The sequence below is a fragment of the Myotis yumanensis genome, unplaced genomic scaffold (genome assembly GCF_028538775.1).
Source record: "Myotis yumanensis isolate MYYU_CA2020_CCGP unplaced genomic scaffold, mMyoYum1.0.hap1 SCAF_6, whole genome shotgun sequence".
NCBI lineage: Eukaryota > Metazoa > Chordata > Mammalia > Chiroptera > Vespertilionidae > Myotis > Myotis yumanensis.
Genome location: NW_027223757.1, coordinates 17,850,887 through 17,874,735, shown reverse-complemented (window position 1 = coordinate 17,874,735; position 23,849 = coordinate 17,850,887). Strand labels below are relative to the sequence as shown.

The 23,849-nt window shown below is 38.4% G+C and overlaps 1 protein-coding gene and 1 non-coding gene across 2 annotated transcripts; one reads left to right on the top strand and one right to left on the bottom strand.

Moving 5' to 3' along the window:
- Nucleotides 1–1,189: 1,189 nt before the first annotated feature.
- Nucleotides 1,190–13,337, bottom strand: CUNH6orf58 (chromosome unknown C6orf58 homolog). The gene is made up of 6 exons (XM_070419081.1): nt 13,037–13,337; nt 10,828–10,914; nt 7,492–7,676; nt 6,254–6,354; nt 4,469–4,707; nt 1,190–1,320 (listed from the first exon to the last, which is right to left on the bottom strand). The coding sequence occupies exons 1-6, from the start codon at nt 13,335–13,337 to the stop codon at nt 1,190–1,192; spliced, it is 1,044 nt and encodes a 347-aa protein (XP_070275182.1).
- Nucleotides 13,338–21,083: 7,746 nt separating this feature from the next.
- LOC139013429 (U6 spliceosomal RNA) lies at nt 21,084–21,190 on the top strand. The gene has a single exon (XR_011472062.1). It is a non-coding gene; the product is annotated as a U6 spliceosomal RNA (small nuclear RNA).
- The last annotated feature ends 2,659 nt before the right edge of the window (nt 21,191–23,849 follow it).

Sequence of the window (23,849 nt, the reverse complement as noted above, 5' to 3'; positions counted from 1 at the left end):
CCCAAGCCTCTGCTAGCCACACCTAGGATTTCTTTAAACTAACCAATGATAATCAAGGGAAGTGCACGCCATAGACACAACTACATCCTGTGTAACAAGACCCTGACTCGCGCCTGGCCAATCGGCAGGGCCCACAGTCCTCTCTCCTCTCCTTACTCCAACCCTCCTATGAAACCCTGCTCCACACAAAGCTCTCTCTCTCTCTGCCTCCTGCCGCTGCATCGACGAGTGTGGTAGAGGGGGAGCTCGAGCTAGCTCGAATAAAGACTCTTTTGCTTTTTGCATCGGACTCGGCTGGCTCCCTGGTTGTCTTTTGGGGATCCTGAAATCTGGGCATAACAGGTAGAATTAGTCTGATAAAGCCCTGGGAAATCCTCATATGAAAGCTTCATGTCAGCTTTGGATGTCACCACTTCCCGCCAGTGCATCCTCTCCTTGAACATTCATTATCACATGTGGACCATGGAGAGGAAACTGAGTATACAATTGCTATAAACTTATGATCAGTAAAAATGCACACACAAAAATGACAACTTAGGTATTCTACTGGCCAGTTAAGTTTTATGAGTTTTAAAATTTTAATAGGATTTTTCAAATGTTCTGAATTTTGGTTATAAATCAGCAAGATATTAACCTAAATTTCATAAAATTAGGTTACATATGTTAATAACAAAAGAGCCATGTGAGTTTAATGTCTGTTTATTAATTTCTCAGTGATTTATAATAGTTTAATACAATCTTTTTTAAAGGCTAAACTTTATATATTGATGGATTAAAAATTAAGAATTATTAATTAAACAAAATAATCATACCATTAATTTGAATTTAAAATTAGGTATGCATGTATTAGCATAACCAATGGACACAGACACTGGGGCAGTGGGGGCTTGCCTGGGGTAGGAATGGCTTGGGGGGGTGTCAATTGGGGTAAAAGAAGACATATGGAAAACTTTAGACAATAAAAATAATAATAATAATAACTCCCACCAGAAACCGTAGGAGCCTCACAAAGCCTCCTTCTTTTATATACTAACTCTAAGAAAAGAAAAGAAAAGAAAAGAAAATTAGGTATGCATGGACAAAATTCTAACAAATCAGCATAAATAAAAAACAACAGAATCAAGAAAACTATTCTGGTTATAATCGTGTTAAATTTTGAAATTTCTATTGCCTAAAAAATTAAAAACTTTTATTGTTGATTCATTATTTCCAGAAATTTTAGATTAAAGATTTCAAGAACTTTTTCTGAAAGCTCCAGAACTAGTTTTCTTGCACCTTCTGTCTTCATTAAAATTTTCCATACAGTCAAAGAGAATGACCCTGGCAAAGATATAAAATTTTTACATGTAAGTTTAAGCTCAATTATTGAAATGTTTATTTTAAATAAAATTATATGTGTTTTACATACAAATATTATATGTTCATTACATGATAATTTTACACATGTTTTTAAAATTAACTGACCAGCTCTTTTTTTTTTTCTCTCTTTTTTTTTTTTTCTCTGTTTCTTTTTTATTTTTATTTTTTATTATTTTTTTTTTTTTCTGTGACCAGCTCTTCTTATAAAAATGAATAAGAAAAATTAAGCAACTCCATAGAAAACTGGATAAAGTGCATGAACACATTCAAAGACTATAAATTCATATAATAGTTAAGCAACTTTTTCTACATAATAAACTAACACAAATTATAGAAATTGTTATTTGGTAGTGGGTTGGAGAAAAAGAAGAACCTTAATTCATAGTTTTATGACAAAAATGTAAAGTCCTGAAAACTTTTTTGAGTACCAGTTGGCAATATATGGCCCATTAATTTTAATTCATTTCCTTTCTAAAAATGTATTGGTAAGATAATAAATTGTGCCCAAAAAGTATGTATAAAATGCCTTTGTTGTTATATTGCCAATAGCTTATAACATAAAATAATCTCTACAGGTATAATTTATTAAATAAAACACTACATATCCTCTAAAGAAAATAGTTGGATTAACACCTTCTGATACAGGAAAAGCTCCAAGAAAAATTTTCAGTTGAAAAAGTATAGTGCAGAGCAGTGAGTGTGATTTCATTTGTACAAACTGCACAGGTTTTATTTATTCATTTATTTGCACTGTTTGATTTATTTAAAAAATCCTAGAAATTTGCACCAAAAACTATTTTAAAAAATAGGTGAAAGACTAAGAGATGTGATTGAGGAGAGATGATGAAGATTTTTATTTTCATTTCATGTGTTTATACTCTTAGACTTTTAAACATTGAATATACATATACTTAGATGTACTTTTAAAAATAAGTAAAAGGTATAGCAATTAAAATGTGTTTTAAGAAAGTAGTAAAATAGAGTTTTTAAAATGATGATTGAAACTAAAACATATTTCAGGTTAGATCTGTTAATGTACAAAAGGCAGCAGTTTGAAAGTATCTTCCTAGACTCTGGGGATGGGAGGGTAATGCTTAATGTCCATTTAATTTTCATGAACATCCTTTACTCTGCTCCATGTAGTTGTAGCATATTACTTGATTGGTGGGTGAGAGCATTTGGTTTCATGTTTCTCAGTTGGCTAATCTATTAATGTCCTAAGACCTGAGAAAGCACTTTTTCTCTTCTTTGTATCTAGACTAGTGAAGAAGTTAAGCTAGTTTGAAATTTTTAGATTTGGTAACACTGAGTTATCAAGTCTCGCCTTGATACATCCAACAAGAGCAAAGTGTTAATAGCACATTCCAAACTATCCTGGAGCATGGATTTCTGTATGCAGGATGATTTGTTAAGGGGAAAAAGCACAGGCTTTAAAATAATACTGCCAGGATGCAAACTTACTGGGTCATTCACCATCTGGGGAATTACTTAAACTTATGAAGCCCCTGTTTTTTTTATCAGTGAAATATGGCACCATTACTGGAGCAAAAAACTCCAATTACGTAAAGCCCCTAAAATATTTGGGTATATTTGTTACTCTAAGTAATGCAAATAAGATTTCAAATCATATATTTAACGTATTTGTGTTTACTATGTTTTTATATCTTTCAGATTTTTTATTTTGTTTTGTTTGTTTTAAAAATATCAATTTTTTAAATTGTTTTAAGCTTGGTTCACTGCATAAGAGCATATCTGGAAATTTGGGATACTATGGTTATTCAAACAGACAATTATCAATTCACTCTACTCAGAAATCCTACAGTTGAGGAAATGGAACAGAGTGCTTCATCCATGATTAGTAAGACTGGATGGAGGGAGCTTATATAAATCCATTAATCGTAGCAGGATTTATTTTGATGTGCTTTATTTCATTCTAAATTGAAGAGCCATGTATAAGGAAAGAAAGACAGAATATGGGTTATAGATTTAAAAACATGGGCTTGAGATAGTCTGGTGGCTTCATGGTCAATAAGGACAGATCATGAGTGGAAGGATCAAAATGTGTAACATGAAGCCCTTGTTGGTTTGGCTCAGTAGATAGAGCTTCAGCCTGTGGACTGAAGGGTCCTGAGTTCAATTCCAGTCAAGGGCATATGCCCAGGTTTCAGGCTCAATCCCTAGTGAGAGGTGTGCAGGAGGCAACCGATCGATGATTCTGTCTCATCATTCATGTTTCTATCTCTCTCTCCCTCTCCCTTCCTCTCTGAAATCAATAAAAATATATATATATTTAAAATGTGTAACATGGATACCCACAGGAAAGCACGACTTTCTTTGAAAGTATCTGTATGTATAAAAGCCTAATATGCAAATTGTCTCCTCAAGAGTTCAACCAGGAGACAGGGAGCTCAATCACTCACTATGACATGCGCTGACCACCAGGGGGCGGCACAGAGTGAAGGAAAGCCCCGGCCAGCAGCCAGAAGGCCCTGATCAGCCCTGATTGCTGGCAGGTCTAGGGACCCTACCTGTGCACTAATTTCATGCACTGGGCCTGTAGTGTGATATAATCATTATTTGTTTCTTTACAACTCAATGTTATGTTGATTTTGTTTAAGGTATTTTTTAAAATATATTTTTATTTTTATTAATTTTTTAAAATATATTTTATTGATTTTTTACAGAGAGGAAGGGAGAGAGATAGAGAGTTGGAAACATTGATGAGAGAGAAACATCGATCAGCTGCCTCTTGCACACCTCTTACTGGGGATGTGCCTGCAACCAAGGTACATGCCCTTGACCGGAATCGAACCTGAGACCTTTCAGTCTGCAGGTCGATGCTCTATTCACTGAGCCAAACCAGTTAGGGCTATTTTTATTGATTTCAGAGAGGAAAGGAGAGGGAGAGTGAGATAGAAACATCAATAATGAGAGAGAATCATTGATCAACTGCCTCCTGCACGCCCCCTACCGGGAATCAAGGCCGCAACCTGGGCATATGCCCTTGACCAAAATTGAACCCAGGACCCTTCAGTCCACAGGCCTACACTCTATCCACTGAGCCAAACCAGCTAGGGCTTGTTTAAGGTATTTTTAATGAGGCCCTTACCTGTCGCGTTATCCACTTCATGAAGAATATTTAAACCAAGCAGGACTATGTTCTGAAGTTTAGTAAAGTCACTGATGTAGGGGGCTCTGTCTCCACTGACAAGCATTCGTGGTGGCAGACACTTCTGGAATTCATGTGTTCTAATCAAGGTTGTAGGAAACTTGGCTGTAGCTATATATCCCACATCCACATACCAACTTTTTCCAAAATCTGCTTCTGGTTTAGAATAGTCTTGCAACCTAAAAGACAAGTGGACACATGTATAATTATAATTAGTCCACTAAGAATTTCAGACTCAGTGTTTTCTAGAAAAAAATTCAACTTCTGTCAACAAACGAAGAATGTAGATCTTAATTTTAGAATGTGATGGCCTGAGTTCCTACCTTTGTGGTGTTTTTTGTTGTTGTTTTTTATTGTATGGTGTTTTTTTTTAACCCTCACCGAAGGATATTTTTTTCATTGCTTTTTAGAGAGTGGAAGGGATGGGGAGAAACAGAGAGAAACATCGATATGAGAGAGACACATTGATCGATTGCCTCCCACATGCGGGATTGAGCTTACAACCGAGTTACATGCCTTTGACTGAAATCAAATCCAGGACCCTTCAGTCCATGAGACTACCCTCTATCTGCTGAGCCAAACCAGCTAGGGCCTGAGTACTTACCTTTGAAAATACAAATATAGGTAGTTAAAATTTTAAATTTGTAAAGGGGCATCCAATTAGGTTTTTATATTTTATTTTGAGTTTTATCACTTTTAAAAAGATACCTTATCTTTGCATATTATATAATAACTAAATATTAGACAATTACTAAGTAATACTCTTTAGAAATGGGCAGATAAAAATCAAAGATTCGAAGGCAGTGTTTTTGCTAGATTCATGCATCCTTTGTCACTATTGATTTCTGGAAGTTAGGAGACCCCCGAAATACTGAGCATCCCAGGGAAATATGTGTGTGCTTTTCTTGTCCAATTTTCTAAATACATGGGCTTTTCCTACAGGATGCAGTCTTCTGGGAAACCAAACTCTCATATATTTGGGGGACAATTATCACAGTGGTGAGGTTAAGGGTGTAGAAATTATTTTATAACTCTATAATTCATGGTTCCTATTCTCAACAGCCATCTAAGCATGCTGAACAACTTGCAATTTTTTAACAGTCTCATTCTTCTTGAAATGCTGTCTGCTCCCTGCTGTGCTACATTTTCTTTCAAGTGTGCTAACCCTGATACTGGTTTTTCACCCAAGTATGCCCCTATCTATATATATAAAAGCCTAATATGCAAATTGTCCCCTCAGGAGTTCAACAGGGAGACTGGGAGTTCGATCGCTTGCTATGATATGCGCTGACCACCAGGGGGCAGCGTGGAATGAAGGAAGGCCCCGGCCAGCACCCTGAAGGCCCTGATCAGCCCTGATCGCTGGCCAGGCTTAGGGACCCTACCCGTATACAAATTTTATGCACTGGGCCTCTAGTCATATTATATGTCTGCAATCAAAATAACGAATAAAATGTCTTTTTCTTAAATAGAGAGAAATTGGTTGTAAGTTCTATGTGTTGGTTTTTTGGTATGAGATATTTCTTCTCAAATTTGTGCCCTTTCTTCACTTTTTGAGCCTGACCATACTAAAATATAAACACCTCATCATTCAATACCCCGATTATTAGATATGTTATTTAATAGGAAGATTGACAGTTATGTTAGAAGAAGAATATAAAAACATAAATAAACCCCCAAATTATTTGCCATATTAAATAAAAATTATTTGGGATCCAATCTTACCTATCTTCAAATATTTTGTAAGCATCTTCCAAAGCTGATACATGTGCAGCCCATAAGTACTTCAATAAGTCCTCAAAGCTACTAGAAGGTAACTGCAAATGCTATAGTAAAGAGGAGAAATTAATTCATATTTGAGAAAAATATAACAATTTATTTCCCTACAATTTCATCTTGTTTAAATTTACAATTTAACAATAGTCTACATCAAAGGAGAATTTTGTTTCTAAGAACTAGTTTGTGTAAGCCATCAGTGACTAACACTCTGGAAAGACTATAGTAATTACCTATTATTTGTAGTAATATTGAATGCATTTATAAGAAATGAAGTACAAATATTTTCCCAGCAATCAATACTTTATTTTTATCATTTTTTCTCTGCTACCATACTTGAAATTATAACAAAAGTTTAAGATTAAGAAAAGGAAAATATTATTATAATATTTAATTTAAACTGATCTAAAATAACAAACTAAAACTGTAGCGCTAAGAAATCTCTGTTTTCAGCACTGATCTTGGTCCATGTCTATGCTTCACCAATGTATTTTATATTGCTCATTGAATATTTTCTTTTAATTGCCGCATAATTGTTAGTTCTACCTACATGTGGTCATTTATAAATGCAGTTTAAATAAGTTGACTGCTGCTGAAACTGGTTTGGCTCGGTGGATAGAGCGTCGGCCTGCGGACTGAAGGGTCCCAGGTTCAGTTCCGGTCAAGGGCATGTACCTGGGTTTCGGGCACATCCCCAGTGGGAGATGTGCAGAAGGCAGCTGATTGATGTTTCTCTCTCATCGATGTTTCTAACTCTCTATCTCTCTCCCTTCCTCTCTGTAAAAAATCAATAAAATAAATAAATAAGTTGACTGCTCTAAAAACAACTCTATAATCATATTTCTCTCAAGAGTTATCCCATGTTTGATTTAAAGGTTCAATTAACCAGAATAATTTCATTCAGTGTTATATACTGGGTGCTCTCACATTTACATATAATTTTTTTAGGGTGAGATGAGTGGATAGATTTCATGTTAATGCTTTATTGAGTCAGAGGATGTTAATGGCATGTAATGTCCTGCTGCAGTGTAATAATATTAATATAACTTGCATAAAAATTTACATTGTAATACTGAGGAAAATATTGTATAATGCACACAAAAACCTAAATCAAAGCATTTTACCAAAAAAAAAATACCTTATTTTACCACCTCTTAGGAGAATAAATTACAAATATAAAATGGAACCTGGTAGAAGACATTCCACTTTCTCATTGTCTTAGGGAAGGATGACTGACAAGTAGAAACATTAAGACAAAACTTTGTTTGATCCTTGGGTGGTGGCAAAAGTATGACTTGGTCTGATGATATCCCCATTATGTCAGAGCCAACCGCAGCAAGGAAGGGCAATGCGGAGAGAAAGTAATTCATGTCTGTAAGAGCAAAATACCTATTATCACCACAAGCACTAACAAATGTGATCAAGGATATTTTTAAGTAAATCTGTAAACCATTAAGCAAAAACTCACAGATCCAGCAATATATTAAAACAGTCAGTGAAAAACAAATTGAAATTCTCAGTAGGAATTATATATCTAACTTTAATATGCTTCTGTTAATATCTCTACAATCATAAATATAAGTTAAAGTAGTTGACTATAATGTTTTAAAACAAAACATCATTTTAATGGATTCGGTAATATTTTCTTTTCAAAGCAGTAAGTATATAAGGAAAATAGGTATCTACTTGTGCACAGAATAATACAACACTTTTAACTGAGGTTTTGCCACGAAATGTGACTTTTTTCTAAAATATTTTAATGTGGTTATAGTATTGATATTTTGTTTAAGCAAGTTCAATGAGCAATCATGACATTACAAAGTCCTTATATTACATTAGGTCTTTAAAGTTAAAATGTTGGACCTAACCGGTTTGGCTCAGTAGATAGAGCACAGGCCTGCGGACTGAAGGGTCCCAGGTTTGATTCCGGTCAAGGACATGTACCTTGGTTGCGGGCACATACCCAGTAGGGAGTGTGCAGGAGGCAGCTGATGGATGTTTCTAACTCTCTATCCCTCTCCCTTTCTCTCTGTACAAAATCAATAAAATATATATATTTTTTAAATGTTGGATTAAGTGTTGACAATAGATCTTTGGATAACTAAATTAACAATGAATTAAGTTGTTTTTCTCTCTGCATATAACCTACTTCAGCAGATTTAGATATTATAATATAGTTGGCTGTAAAGGCTATACTGATTCCCACTGGTGATGCAGAAAATTTTTCATCATACATATCCATTTGTGAATGCAGTCCCACACCCACTATAGCAGGCTGATACTTCAAACTACAGCGGGGCCTTGACTTAATTCATTCTGAGACCGAGCTCGTTAAGGAGCTCGTTAACTCAAATTACTCTATCAACTCAATGCAAAAAAATCGGCCGAGAGACCAAGAGACCAAAACTCGTTAGTCGGGACACTCGTAAGTCAAGGCCCCACTGTACTAAGTAAATCTGAAAAAAAAAAACAAAACAAAACAAAAAAAAACTTGATCTAGCTCTTTTGCCACATCTACTGAGAGGATGAAGACCATTGTCAGTAATCAGACTGTCGGCATTCCAAAACCTGTCAACATCATTCTGAAAGAAAGCACAGTTATTTTTATAAAGGCCCCAGAGGCACTTCAATCACATCACTGTAGATAGAACTCAGTCTCCTTGGAAAGAAAAAGATGCGGCTCTGGGTTGACAAGCGGTGTGGAAATAGAAAGCAACAGGCTGCGGCCATGTACAGAACATGATCAAGGGTGTGTCGCTGGGCTTCCGTTACAAGGCAAGGTCTGTGTATGCTCACTTCCCCCATGAACACCATTAATTCATACTAGTTCCCTTGTTGAAATCAGAAACTTCTTGGATGAAAAGGACATTTGCAGGGTTCAGATGAGGCCAGGCGCGTCTTTTTCAGTATCTCAAGCCCAGAAAGATGAGTTAATTCTTTAAGGAAACAACATTGAACTTTAATCAAATTCAGCTGCTTTGATTCAGCAAGCCACAACAGTTAAAAACAAGGATATCAGAAATATGTTGGATAGTGTCTATGTTTCTGAAAAGGGACCAGTTCAGCAGACTGATGAACAAGATCTTAGTATTCCAGCTACAGCAATAGCAAGATTCGGATGATTCCTCAGACTTAATGTGATATTTTAAAGATGCAATAAAAGCCATGTATTGGTTGGCGTGGATGAGGCTAGGAGGGTGAGTGCCGGAAGCCGGTCCATCCTTGCTGCTTGACACAGTCGCTGCAGGAAAGAGGCATCTGCACAGCATATGTTTCAATGGACCTGGCATATATAGCATACTGTTCTTAATATGTTTGCTCCCTTTAGCGCCATGTGTTTTAACCAAGGTCACCTCTCCGAGAGAGGTTGTTTCCCCAGGTGGGGATCTTTCCCTGAGGTTAGGGAGGGGATACAACCCCTTAATTAAGTGCCAGGCGGGTAGTTAAGCTACATAATCTTTACTCCCTGGAATGGAGATAAGAAGCCCTAACCTTTGTAATAGAAATTGACAGGATTAAAATCGGCTGGTATAAATACGGATGTAACAAGACAATAATCATCAGATCCTCATCAGATCCTCATCAGATCCTCATCAGATCCTCATCAGATCCTAACCAGAACTTTGGCTGGAGATCCTGGCTAGAGGTCCTGACTAGGCTGCTGATCAACTGAAGGCTGTCTTCGTGTCATTCCTTCTTCGCCGACTCCGTCCACACCTTTGGGGACCCCTGGACCCGCTGGGATTGGACCCCAGAAGGTGAGAGGATGGGGAGGCAGGCTGGGGCAGGGACTTGATTCTAGACCTGTGGCCTTGATTCTATGTGGGTCTTTGAGAAGAACCAATCCATGTCATTTTTGAAAAAATATGTAAAGGTTGATATGATGTGTGTCACTCCAGAAAAGTGAACTTTAGTGAGATCTTGTTTCTAATTATTGAGAAATATCTTTAAGAAATTGTGTGCAAACTAATTGTGTATAAACTAATTGCAAAACACAGAATAACACTGAAGAATTAGAAAATGCCTTCTGATTGTTTTTGTATTCAGTATCTGACTAAAACCTTAGATTCCTGCTTGATAAAATGATTTGTGGTAGATGAATCTCTATTTACGGGTTTAAAAGCTACACACTTGCTCTGAGCAAAATAAGAAAAGGGATCATTTTCTTGTCCTCCCATTTCCCTGTCACTAGCAGTACCTCCCACCTAACTGCCAGTGCTAGTCTGTCAGGCCATCGTCCTTTGAAGTTCCTTGTTTCAGTCCTTCTGTGAAAAGCAGAATATGTCCTAAGGAATCATAACTTGTGGCTGTTACATCCTAGAATGTGGCATACAGGCCACAGGATACATGATGAAGATTTATTTTAACAAAGAAATAGTAATATTTTTGTTTTGTCTCTGTCCCTAGAATGTTGTGTTGAATACGGGGTTGTTGTTTTTGTGGGGGTTTTTTCGGGCGGGGGGGGGGGGGGGGAGGGTGGGGGAGGGGGACTATTACCTATTTTGCTATTTAAATGAACTTACCAGCCCACCAACTGTCCTCAGAGATGCACAAACGATCTCCAGAATCATAGCCACAGTCTGTCCTCTGGCTGGGATCTGCTAATCTGCCTAGCAGAGAGGAGATACACAAATTATTTATTAGGCACATTTTGAAACTGTTTATAATTGTCACTGAATTAGGTGAGCTTTTTTTTTTTTTTTGGTAAAGATACACATTTATCTTTTTAATTAATTATTTTTGTTTTTCAATTACAGTTGATAGTAGTATATTAGCTTCCAGTGTATAATATAGTGGTTATACATTTATATAACTTAAGAAGTGATCCCCCCTATAAATCTAGTATCCAGCTGACACTGTACATAGTTATTACAACATTACTGACTGCATATTCCCTATGCTGTACTTTACTTCCCAGTGACTATTTTATAACTGCCCATTTGTACTTCTTTTTTTGTTGTTAATCCTCACCCAAGGATATTTTTCCATCAATATTTTTTTAGAGTAAAAGGAAGGTGGGGAGAGAGAGAGAGATCGATGTGAGAGAGACACATCGATAGGTTGCCTCCTGCACATGCCCCAACCTGGGCCAGAGATTGAACCTGCAACCCAGGTACATGCCCCTGACCATCAACCTAACCTGAGACCCTTTGATGTTTGGGCTAATATTCTAATCTCTGAGCACCACCGGCCAGGGCCAATTTGTATTTCTTAATCCCTTCACTCCCTATACCGACCCCCCAAACACCCTCCAAACTGGTAGCCATCTGACTGTTTAAACATGTATCTTCTGATGACTAGTATTCTTCTTCCTATCACTCTTTATCCTTCATTTCTCTTCTCTGAATCGATTTTTTTTTTATTACTACAATTTTGTACTCTTGAATTACCTGTCTTGAATATTATTTACTTTTGTAATTATTTTCTCTTCTGGTTCCTTCTCTTCTTCCCTTCAAAATGAGGGTGGTAATAGGCACACAGATTAAAAGAGACCTACAGGCAAACCAAATCCCTGCTGTCATTTATTCAGTTCACCTTTGTTAAATAACTTCCCACTTATGCCTTAGTTATAAAATGGGAATAATAACATTACTAATTATTACTACTGACTCCACTCTCTTTCGTTATTATGTATTTGTTCTCTGTTTAATTTTTGCTATATTTCCTGTTCCAATGGTGTTGTAATGTATTTGATGGCATGGAAGGTGTCTCAAATATTATTTCCACACACACATTCCACTTCGCTCTTAGAAAATGCTGGGCACATATAAGCTTGTCACTAGGTGAGTTTAGTCAGGCTTGGTCCTAATGTGTGAATGTGATGCAAGAGCAAGAAAGGCATTAATCTACCAGCCCATGCAGCCTCCTACTACCACGGGCTTGCAGTCCCCTGAGACTGGCACGCCTCCCATAGTGAAGTCTATGTTCACGATTTCTCCTGGACCATGGTCTTTTTGATGCTAAGGGAAAGCCAGATAAATAAAAGTAGATTTGAGTCTCAAGATATACCTTGACTAAGATGGGTAGCTTGCCAACCTCAGTAGCTCCTGCATGTGACCCGCATGCCACAGATAAACTATTATCTCCCTATATTTTTTCCCCATAAGAACTGAACTAATTTCCTTACTGGTAGTGTTATCAGTATGGAGTGGGCAAGAGGCACCACTGTTTTTCAAGAGCTCTCTGTCAGCCAAAACAAAAATATTCTTTAATTTATGAATCTTGCGCACAAACATATCTTCTAACTGAACACTGAATGTACTTTATTTTCAAATGGAATAAATAATTTGCAGAAAAACATCTCTTATGCACAAGGTGCCACTATTTGCCATCATCCCCAAAGGTAACATAATTAGAACTCTAAGGAATTCAAATTAATTTGATACAACCTTTGTTTTTAAAGCTCATCTCACTGTTTAGAATGGAGTCTGGCACCTAGTAGAAGTTCAATAAATACTTTCAGAATGCTCAATAGATTAGAAATGAAGTCTTTTTGTGTTTGGCAACTACACTGTATGCCTATTGCAGTTTCTACTAAAAATGGGCAACACATGAAAGAAGGAATTATGGAGGAGGAGGAGAAAGGGAAGAAAATAGTGTTATGTGGGGGAAGGAGGGAAAATAAAATAATCCATTCGAAAAACATCATATGACATATATAGAGTCCGGTTTCCCAATTACTATGTGGTTATATTGGTAGATCATTAGACTGAAAACAAGAGTCAGTCTTACCTGCAGTATATTGCCAGCCATGCTGTAGAGGCAGTCCCCAGAATATATTTTGTTCATTTTCTGGTGCAAATTTTTCAAAATAACTGGCTGTCTGGCTCAGTAGAATTTTATACATCCCCAATCTCTCAGGATATACCCAGGGATTAATAATGTACTTTCCATTTTTCACCCTGTAGTCACTGAACTGACCAGGACTCTCCTTCCATAGGGGAGGATACAGACCTGAGAGATTGTATGCTTCTGCTAATGAAACAGAAAAGCAGCCAATTAGTGAGCAGGCCCAAAGAGAAGGGAAAGCCATTATGCCAAAGCTGGGGGTTGAGATTGTGGCAGGCCTTTTATTGGCAAATGGAGGAAGAAGTCATGGTATTCTTTGGCTTACATGACAATATGGACACACTGTTCTTTTCACTCTGGACAATACAGTGTAAGTAAGAGTGCTTTTCCAATGAAAATAGGATACCTCACTTGTTAAATAATGCTAATAAGGTAGTTTGTGGTTTACATAACATTGTTTTAAAGCTATTGAAAATTTTAATCTTGATTGAGTAAATATTTTAAACACTTTTAGAAAACGGCTATCATATTTTTATTTTTATTTTCAGTACACCCAGTCACATATATATCTACCTTATTCATTTAGATTTAAAGATATGGGCATTTACTTTGCGGAAAAGAATTTACATAGCAGGCCTGCAGCTGCTATCATTTAAAAAAACCCAACTGCTTGGTCCTTGGCTAGCATTTGTGTCCTTGGCTCTCAAAGTTCCTAATCAACTGTTAAGTGACAAAGGTGACTGTGAAGCTGCATCCATTTGCAGCTAAAGTTCAGGATCTGGAAAAGGGGCTGATGCACAAACGAATGCACTAGACAAGAAATATGAATTTAAAAGGCATGGGGGCCAGGCAAAAACCTTTCTCTAGTGGAGAGGCTCCCCAAAGCCCTGGCCCTGTTAGCTTTTATTCGATTTTAAAATACACATCTTGCCCTCAGTTAGGCAGGCAACCCGGTAGCAGACAGACTATCTTAAAGGTCAGTAAATATTAGTAGAAATTTACTTTGAGACTATTAGGTCAGGAAATTGCTTGAGCCACCATTATCTCGACAGAACAATTGATGCATAGCTTTAACCTTGCTAAAGTTCAAGGTCCATCAAGCCTTCCAAGTTCCTTGTTGCACTTTCATGATAGTGTTAATGGATAGCTTCCACATCTCCCCCTTTTTGTTTTCTTCATAATTCTCGAAAAGCGTATGCCGGCTGAAGGGCTTGAGTCCTTTTAAGACTCTTCATTCCACATCTGCAGACTAGAAATAAACATATAAGAACAAGAATGAGATAGGCAATAGTGGTTATGCTAAGAGGCAAATGTAAGGAGATCCAGTGAAAGGGATTAAATTCTTTCATGTCCTTTTTAAATTGCTGCCAGGCACCTAAGGAATTAGTTTGTAAGTTTGCCTGTGCTAATTGTACAATATGCTGCTGTAATTCTAAAATATCAAGGGTTGTGTTACCTTTACCCCAAGCACCAAGAAGGTGATTTTTTATTGATTCGCAAGGGTGTAAGGTACTATTATAGGGAACAGGGGTAACACAAATCTGGGAAAAGTTATAATGATACTGCAAGGATATTCTTTGCGCTAAGCTGTGGATTTTATGACCCATCCACAGGACTGTAGACTTTAGTGCCAATAATTCTATCTCAAACTGGCTGTCAATTCTTTTTTGTATAGATAAGATCTTAGTTACATTTTCCTTAACTTGTTGTACAAACTGAGAAGTTTGAACAGTTTGTACCATGCATGAAGCAGCAATTCCCACAGAAGTAAGTAACATTGTGAGGGCAAAGAGTCCTGCTATTAACATTCCAAGAAATCTTTTTTGTCGTTTTAAGATTTTTACCAGGTCATGTAACAGTTGGTAGGTTTGATGAGATTCCCAAGGCTCGGTTAGGTTAGTAGGAACCCAAGCGAAAGCAGGTTGTTTCAAAATCATGAGGGAATCTTTTTGGTATGTAGAATTAATAGAATGGGATAGTGTGCAGCCTGTGCATGACACCTCATACAGATAGCTTGTTGCAATAAGGCACATCTGGATGGGGCCTGAGAGGAATACAAAAGGACCAAATACATAGGTGGTGGCAAATACTGTCTTATTGGGAGTTCCTCAAAAGGTACAAATGGAATTATCTAAGCTATAGTTAAAACTATACTATTTTATAGGTGCAAGTGCAGCAGCTAATTTGCATATTTTGTAGGGGCCAATTATCATGTTGTAATTGAGATCCAACAAATCATCCTCCATGCCATGAGATGGAGTGATTAGCTTCAACATATAGATGGGATGTGGTCCCCTTCCATTTTAGGGTGCAACTGTTACTATACACAGACCCGTAGGGGTTCCAATTGACAAAAGAAAAACTGTTATTAAGTTTGCTGCTGGTGGGGTAGTCACTATACCAGTCTTGCCAATTTATTTCTTCCTCGGTGGGGTGCCATTCATAAGACTTTTTACATAATGGCTTAGTGGGGGGCTATCTTAGTAATGTTACATTTTCTGTACCTCTCCCAGGAGCAAGTAGTGATAGTAGATTATTTGGGCTTTTGCTTCCCCCTCCTTTGGTGTCCATGCTAGCCAGAAACCTCTCTTTCATTCTATACACAAAGGAACAGTAGTTGGATTCTGTGCCATACAAAAGGGAAGCTGGGTGGCGTCACCCGTGTAATTATACTTTGCCCATATACTTCCTTATTCCACCCATGGTCCTCCTGGATGACCAAGGTGCTTGGTATTATTGGTGACTACACTAGGCAGGGGATCAGCCCAAGTAAGGGGTCTTACCCATGGAGGGTCAGGAACATAAGTCCAATATACTTCCCCATTTGCCCCTGGTAGTATTACTGCACAACTGATGGCTGCTGGCATGGCAAGAAAGATTTTTCTCAGGCGTTCTTGGGGTTTTGGTCTCTTCACAAATTCACTCAGCTTTCTGGACCGTTTTCTTCACCATCCCCCAGGTTCTCCTCCCATTCCTTATCTTCAGTGTGTTGCTTAGGGCTACTGCTATCTGTGGCTGGAGTAGTTGATTGTCTGCAGCTGCAGGTACAGGGTGTGTTTCCAGGTGCAAGGTCTTCATTAATCTGGTCAGTTCCTCCCTTGGATCCATGTTGAAGTTAATATTTCTTGCAGGAATCCACATGGGCTTGGAGAAGTTTTCTGGAAATACACAAGCATATCCTTGACCAAATGTTAACAAGGAGTCAAGGCCCTTCCATAAACCAGACTTGGGATCTTTCTATTTAACCAGACCATTTTCCTTTGGCTTATTCAGACACCCGTGTAATTCCATGGGTGCCTTGCCATCAGCATTACAAGTGAAAAAATTTAAAGTAATTAAGGTTTGATGTAGTTTATTTACAGGAGATTTCTCCACTATTCCCCCTTTTGTTTTTCAAGTTGGGATTTTAGCTGCTGATGTTGGTGTTTTATGGCGTTTCTCTCTGTATTTCCTTCTATAGTAATTCCTAAGCCACATTTAGGGAGTTTCTTTTTAAAACTTTCACTTTCTTTTAAACAAAGCAACAAACTTGGTTGCTTTTCAGATGCTGGCCAATACTGCAATATATACATTTCAAGTAAAAGTAACTCACTTTTTACTTATGGTGTCTCATTAATGGTGAGATTTAATGCTTGAATAATAACTTTCAGTTTACTTTATAATAGTAGTGAAAGAGATTTTAAAATTTCTCCTTTGTATTAAGCTTAAAATTTACTTTTAAACAGCATTCTTTTTGGCTAGTGCTCATTTGCATATGTGTGCAAATTTTACTTTGGACTTTACTGGAATCAATTGGTCATAAAATATTGGCTTCTCATATAAATGAGTTTATATGAGACCTTGATTACATTATGAAAAGCTAATGAAGTATTCAGCAACCTTGTCCTGCCAAGCTTAGAGGTTGAAACTATAACATTTAAAATATATGAATATAAATAGAACACAGTTATTTTTATTTGATAAAGCTTCCCACGTGATGGCATGGGAAAACGCTTCACAAACATTTGGTTAAACTGTAAAATGTTTGCACCTGGCTATAAAGTAAGTTGGGTTCCTGGGCTGAAGAAACTCCAAGGAGGCTAGTCGCTAGGGAGAGGAAGCTGGGCGTTGCTATGTGACGTCATTACCGGCATCCACAGCGACCTTTTCAGGGCTGGGCTGGGCTGTGGGCTGCATTTTGCGCCATGGGGTCTTGGCGGCGTTGCTTGCGATTTGGTGGGGTGTTGCTCTGGGGTGGTGGCAGGGCCTGTGTCCCACTTGGGGGAAGCCAAGTGTTGGTTTGTTGGCACCAGGTCTGTCATGCTGTTTATTTTTAAATGGCCAGTGTGCATCATGGCAGCTCCTGCATTGAGCGTCTGCCCCCCCCCCCCGCCCCCCAGTGGTCAGTGCTTTGCTGGAAGCCGGTCCATCCTTACTGCTTGACACAGTCGCTGCAGGGAAGATACATCTGCACAGCATATGTTTCAAGGAACCTGGCGTATATAGCATACTGTTCTTAATATGTTTGCTCCCCTTAGCGCTATGTGTTTTAACCAAGGTCACCTCTCCGAGAAAAGTTGTTTCCCCAGGTGGGGATTTTTACCTGAGGTTAGGGAGGGAGTGAAACCTCTTAACTAAGTGCCAGGCGGGTAGTTAATCACTTTAACTACAAACAATCACGCTTAAGCTACATAATCTTCACTCCCTGGAATGGAGATAAGAAATGCCCTAACCTTTGGAATAGAAATTGACAGGATTAAAATCAACTGGTATAAATACAGATGTAACAAGACAGCAGTACACAGAACCTAGAGACAGAACCTAAAGACAGAACCTAGAGACAGAACCTAGCTACAGAACTTGGCTGGAGAACCTGGCTGGAGAACCTGGAGAAGCTGGATGGAGAACCTAGCGAGAGAACATGGCTACAGAACCTGGCTGGAGACCCTGACCAGAACCTAAGACCAGAACTTCTCTGGAGATCCTAACCAGAACTTGGCTGGATCCTAACCAAAACTTCGCTGGAGATCCAGACCAGAAATTCGCTGGAGATCCTGACCAGAACTTCGCTGGAGGTCCTGACCAGCTTCTTACTATCCTGCCACAATAATTTCTATCTTGTTGCTGAAATTACATATATGATCTTGTTCATTGACAACTTTTTCCATTAGAGTCTTTTTTTTATATATATATATATATTTTTATTGATTTTTTTACAGAGAGGAAAGGAGAGAGATAGAGAGTTAGAAACATCGATGAGAGAGAAACATTGATCAGCTGCCTCCTGCACACCCCCTACTGGGGAGATGCCCGCAACCCAGGTACATGCCCTTGACCGGAATCGAACCTGGGACCTTTCAGTCCGCAGGCCGACGCTCTATCCACTGAGCCAAACCGTTTTCGGCCCATTAGAGTCTTTAACATATTAATCTAGATTAGCAATTTTCAACCGTTTTCATCTCGTGGCACACATAAACTAATTACTAAAATTCTGCAGCACACTAAAAATAGATTTTTTTGGCCTATCTGATAAAAAAAAAAAACGTAGGTATAATTTTGACTCATTCACACTGGATGGCTATTGTTGTGTTGGCTGTTGTCATTTTTTAATTTGACAATCTAAGGGAAAAGAAGTCAGTGCCCCTGACTAAATAGTCAGGTATTGCATGTTTTAAAAATTCTTGCAGCACACTGGTTGAAAATCGCTGATCTGGATGTTTAAATTCTATTTGAGATGGTTTCAACACCTGTAGCATATCTGAGTCTGGTGCTAATTTCTTTGCAGCTTGGAAGTACATTAATTTCCTTGACTTTTTATATGGCCCAACATTTTTGGAACATGCAACATGTTTAGATATTAATAAATATTTATCCACCATTTTACAAAGACAGATTATATTGGATTCTGAGCTAGAAATGTAGGTTAACTCAGGCATACCTTTCCTTCTGTTAGGCCTTTGGGTAGATGGTGGAGTGGAGGGAGGGGGAGCTGCCAGTCTAGTTGAGCAGGATGTGATATTTGTTTGGTTGTTATAGTTTTGCTCCATGAACCACAGGCTTCAAAGGTTTCTATTGGCAGTTTGTGTTCTATATTGGGGGTTGGTTTGCCAGAGGATTTCCAGTAAAACTATCTGCTCTACCTTCAGCTCTGGATTTTCCCTCTCTTCTGTGCTGTTCTTCAAGGGGAGTCAGCCTCACTAGCTCCCCCTGCATATTTCACACTTACTTTTGTTTGACACCTATTGGCCTTGTGGGGGTGGGAGTCGGGAGTCATTCTTTGATGTTAGAACTAAGCCTCCATGTTTGGCAGGCACTGGCCTGGGGATGAGGCCTGCACAAGTGCTGTTTGCCAACCTCTTGCTCTAGTTCTGGGCTTCCTGGCATTTTTCTTATTCCTTCCCCATGGCTAGAAGATTTGCATGTTACCTTCTCTCAGCTGCCATGGATTGTCACCTGTCTCCTAACGTGACCGTGTGTTGTCCTGTTATTCCCTCACACACAGATTAGGGCTTTTGTTCCATAAGGGAATAAGAGGGAAGGGTCCAGGAGGAGTTTTGTGTTCCTCCTCCACTACCTGCTATTCCCCCTCCCTGCTTGCATCATGGGAGAATCTTTCTCAAGACTCTCTCTCGCCAAACCGGTTTGGCTCAGTGGATAGAGCGTCGGCCTGCAGACTGAAAGGTCCCAGGTTCGATTCCGGTCAAGGGCATGTACCTGGGTTGCGGGCACATCCCCAGTGGGAGATGTGCAGGAGGCAGCTGATCGATGTTTCTCTCTCATCGATGTTTCTAACTCTCTATCTCTCTCCCTTCCTCTCTGTAAAAAATCAATAAAATATATTTTTTAAAAAAATTCTCTTCAAAAAAAAAAAAAAAAGACTCTCTCATCTTCTCTGCAAAAAATTATATATATATTTCCCCCCCCCCAAAAAAACAACAACACTATGTATATTTTACTGATAAAGTGTATGTCAGATGAAAGGAAAAAGGACACTGAAAGGTGACTCGCAGGGCTCTGTCTTGGTCTGAGACACACATGGGTACAATTCAAGACCACTACACATCCAGTGGCAGTGAATACATCTCACTCTTTCCAGACTCAGCCTGAAATGGCTGCCACCTCTTCCTTTCTTCTTGAACTTATGTCTTTTAGCGGCTTCAGTGTCTTCATGCCCTGAGATAACCTTAATTGCAATATCTCAGAATACAATGGAACTTATTTTTGTACAAAGTTAAATAAATATTCATCATTCCTTTTTTTTTTTTTCTTTTTAATCCTCACCGGAGGATATTTTTCCATTGATTTTTTTTTTTTTTTAAGAGAAGATAGAAGAGAGAGAGAAAGACAGAAACATCGATGTGAGAGAAAGAGAGACACATTGATTGGCTGCCTCCTGCAAGGGCCCCTACCAAGGCCCAGGCCGGGGAGGAGCCTGCAACTGGGTACATGGCTTTGACAGGAATTGAGTACAGGACCCTTCGGTCCGCAGGCCAATGCTCTAGCCACTGTGCCAAACCAGCTAGGGCTCAATCATTCCTTTTTGATAAATTGCCAGAAGGGGTCAATGGTAGAAAACGGAGGGACATATGTAACACTTTACAATAAAGATAACTTTTTAAAAATACTCATTATATACTTATATATATAATCCTCATTAAATCTAGTTGCTTGAGGACTTTGAAAAAAGAGAGTCCACCAGTGTTGACATAATCACTGCTGTTAGATTGGTATTAGATATCTGACAATGTGTCAGGAACAGGATTTGCAGGTCTGACGCAGCTCTTGATAGGCAGTATTTTTAAGAAACTTCTTTTGGTGCCCTCTATTTATTCATCAGCATATGTTTATGTCTAAGCTATCTCTCTTCAAATGAACTTCCATGACTATTTTCCCACTAATAAAATCATATTTTTTAGGGTCAGCAATTCAACTATTATACATATTCACAATACAATCTATTCAATTTTTCCACTGTTTTTGAGGATAAGCATCATCATTAAAACTATCTTCAGTGCTCGCTTCGGCAGCACATATACTAAAATTGGAACAATACAGAGATGATTAGCATGGCCCTTGCGCAAGGATGACACGCAAATTCGTGAAGCGTTCCATATTTTAAAAAAAAAAAAACTCTTCATAAGTATGTATATTAACATAAACATCATGTCAGAAATTTTTCTATCAGTCAAGAAATTCAAAACAAGAACATGATTGTAATCTTTTTTATTATTATTGAGCTATATTTATCTGTGATATTATATTAGTTTCAGATGTACAACATGATTCAAGATTTGTATATATTATGAAATGATCACAACAATAAATCAATTATTCATATAATCACATCATCTTTATCCACTCATCTATCTTTAGTTTTTTATATTTATACTAGAGTGCATGAAAATTCATGCACTTGGGGGGGGGGGGGTGTCCCTCAGCCCAACCTGTGCCCTCTCAAAGTCCAGGACCCCTCAGGGGATGTCCACCTGCCAGCTTAGGCCTGCTTCCTGGGGGATCAGGCCTAAGCTGGCAGTCAGACATCTCTCTGGCAGCCTGGGAGCTCTTGGGGGCTGTCCGACTAATGGCCTAGGCCTGCTTCCCCTGGGGAGCCATTAGTCAGACATCTTTAGCGCTGCCACAGATGTGGAAGAGGCTCCCGCCACCACTGCTGTGCTGGCCAGCCATGAGCCAGCTCTGGCTGAGCAGCACTCCCCCTGCGGAAGCCCACTGACCACCAGAGGGCAGCTCCTGCATTGAGGTCTGCCCCCTGGTGGTCAATGCACATCATATCAACCAGTTGTTCCTGGTAGTTCTGCTGTTAGGGTCAATTTGCATATTACCCTTTTATTATATAGGATTAATCAATCAAACCAAGGTCACAATAGCAAAGCTACCTGGATGAATCAGTCTTCTCATCTATATTATGTTCTTAAGATAATGCAATAAACAGGAAAGGGACCTAATCCAGCCTAAGTGTCAGAGAAGACTTCTTTGAGGAATATTCAAGGATCAGCACTTTAACCAAGCAAATTAGGAGGAGAACATTCTAAATAGGAATTCTGAAAACTGCAAAACTCTCAGATTTTAAAGACTGGGACACACCTAAAATGTACTTGTTTTTCACCAATAAAATAACTATTTGGAAAATAGTTATTTAATAAAATAAGCTATTTGGAAAGGAGAGGTAAGAATTATGAGTGAATCTGTTTGGGACCATCCCACAGAACCATGATTTCAAAGTCATTTTCCTTAGAATTTCAAGACTTTTAATCAAGCATCTTTACCTCCAATGTTTTCTATTTATTTTGTGCTAGTTTGTGTTTTAATCTTTCAAAAAGTTTATCCATATTTTCTGTTTTCAAATGTGTTGGCACAAAGTTTCTCATGTTATTCTTTTAAATGTTGGGATGCAGCCATATCCCCTCTCATATTCCTGACTTTGGTCATTTGTGTCCTACTCTTTTTTTCTTCATCAATCAAACTGAGAATTTATAAATTTTATTGACATTTGTGAAAAGTATTGTTTTATTTGATTTTCTCTATTGTTCATCCTACAGTGACCCTTTGAAGACCCAAGGCACCTTACCTCTTCCTTGGCTCAGTATATCATATATATCCCATTATAACTTTCTGTCCCTGAACATCTCATGTAAGTGGGGGTCTCTGACCCTCTCATGTATGTGGGATTCCCATGCCTCTATAAATGTTAAATTTGTTTTTTTCTCTTGTTAATCACTCTCATGTAACTTTAATTATTAGACTAGCCTTGAGAATCTTGAGGATAGAGGAGTTTCTTCCTCCCCACAATGGCAATAGAACATTATATATTATTTTCTTCTGTCACAGAGAGTATTTTCATAAGAAGACTTACACAGCACATCAGTTAGGACAACGCAGTCTCATTTAGCCATGTCCCTCTAATCCAGTAGTTCTCAACCTTCCTTATGCCGCGACCCTTTAATACAGTTCCTCATGTTGTGGTGACCCCCAATTTCATTGTTACAAATTGAACATAATTAAAGCATAGTGATTAATCACAAAAACAATATGTAATTATATATGTGTTTTCCGATGGTCTTAGGCGACCCCTGTGAAAGGGTCGTTCGACCCCCAAAGGGGTCGCGACCCACAGGTTGAGAACCGCTGCTCTAATCAGACTGCACAGACCAAGGTTTTACCTAAAAATGTGTACTTGCCCCAGAGGAAATGAGTGGCAGTGTTCAAATGCTGCCACCGTGTGGCAGAAGAGAATGGGCACTGGTCCCTGCTAAAAGAGAGGACAAATGTGAAGAGGCCAACGTAATTGTACATTTTGGGGAAGTTTCCCATCCTCATAACTAAAACACCTAATCATTAAATAATTACTAGTGTTTTGGGTTTGTTCATCTCTAAGGACTATTAAAACAAATAATGACTTTTATATGCAAAGTTATTTCCTTGAACAATTTGCTAATTGGGCTATTTGGGGGGAAATGTAAAGAATAAAAATACTATTTAGAAAGTAGCAAAGTAAGCCAGCCAGGTAAAGATAAGTATCACATGATCTCACTCATATGTAGAATCTAATGAACAAAATAAACTGATGAATGAAATAGATCCAGAGACATAGAAGCATGGAACAGACTGATGAACTTCAGAGGGAATGTGGGAGTGGGGAGGTGGGGGGAGAGAAATTAACTGGGAACTTATGTGCATATATACATAGCCGATTGACATAGACAATAGTGTGGTGAAGGTTTGGGAGGGGTGGGTGCAGGGAGGAGGGGATCAATGGGAA

Coding starts and splice junctions, on each gene's coding strand:
- CUNH6orf58 (XM_070419081.1), bottom strand. CDS start 13,337: ATGGCTTTCCCTTCTCTTTGGGCCTGCTCACTAATTGGCTGCTTTTCT. Junction 7,677..10,827: donor TGAGGACAGTTGGTGGGCTG/GTAAGTTCATTT, acceptor TTGCTCTTACAG/ACATGAATTACTTTCTCTCC. Junction 4,708..6,253: donor TACAAAATATTTGAAGATAG/GTAAGATTGGAT, acceptor CTTGTCTTTTAG/GTTGCAAGACTATTCTAAAC.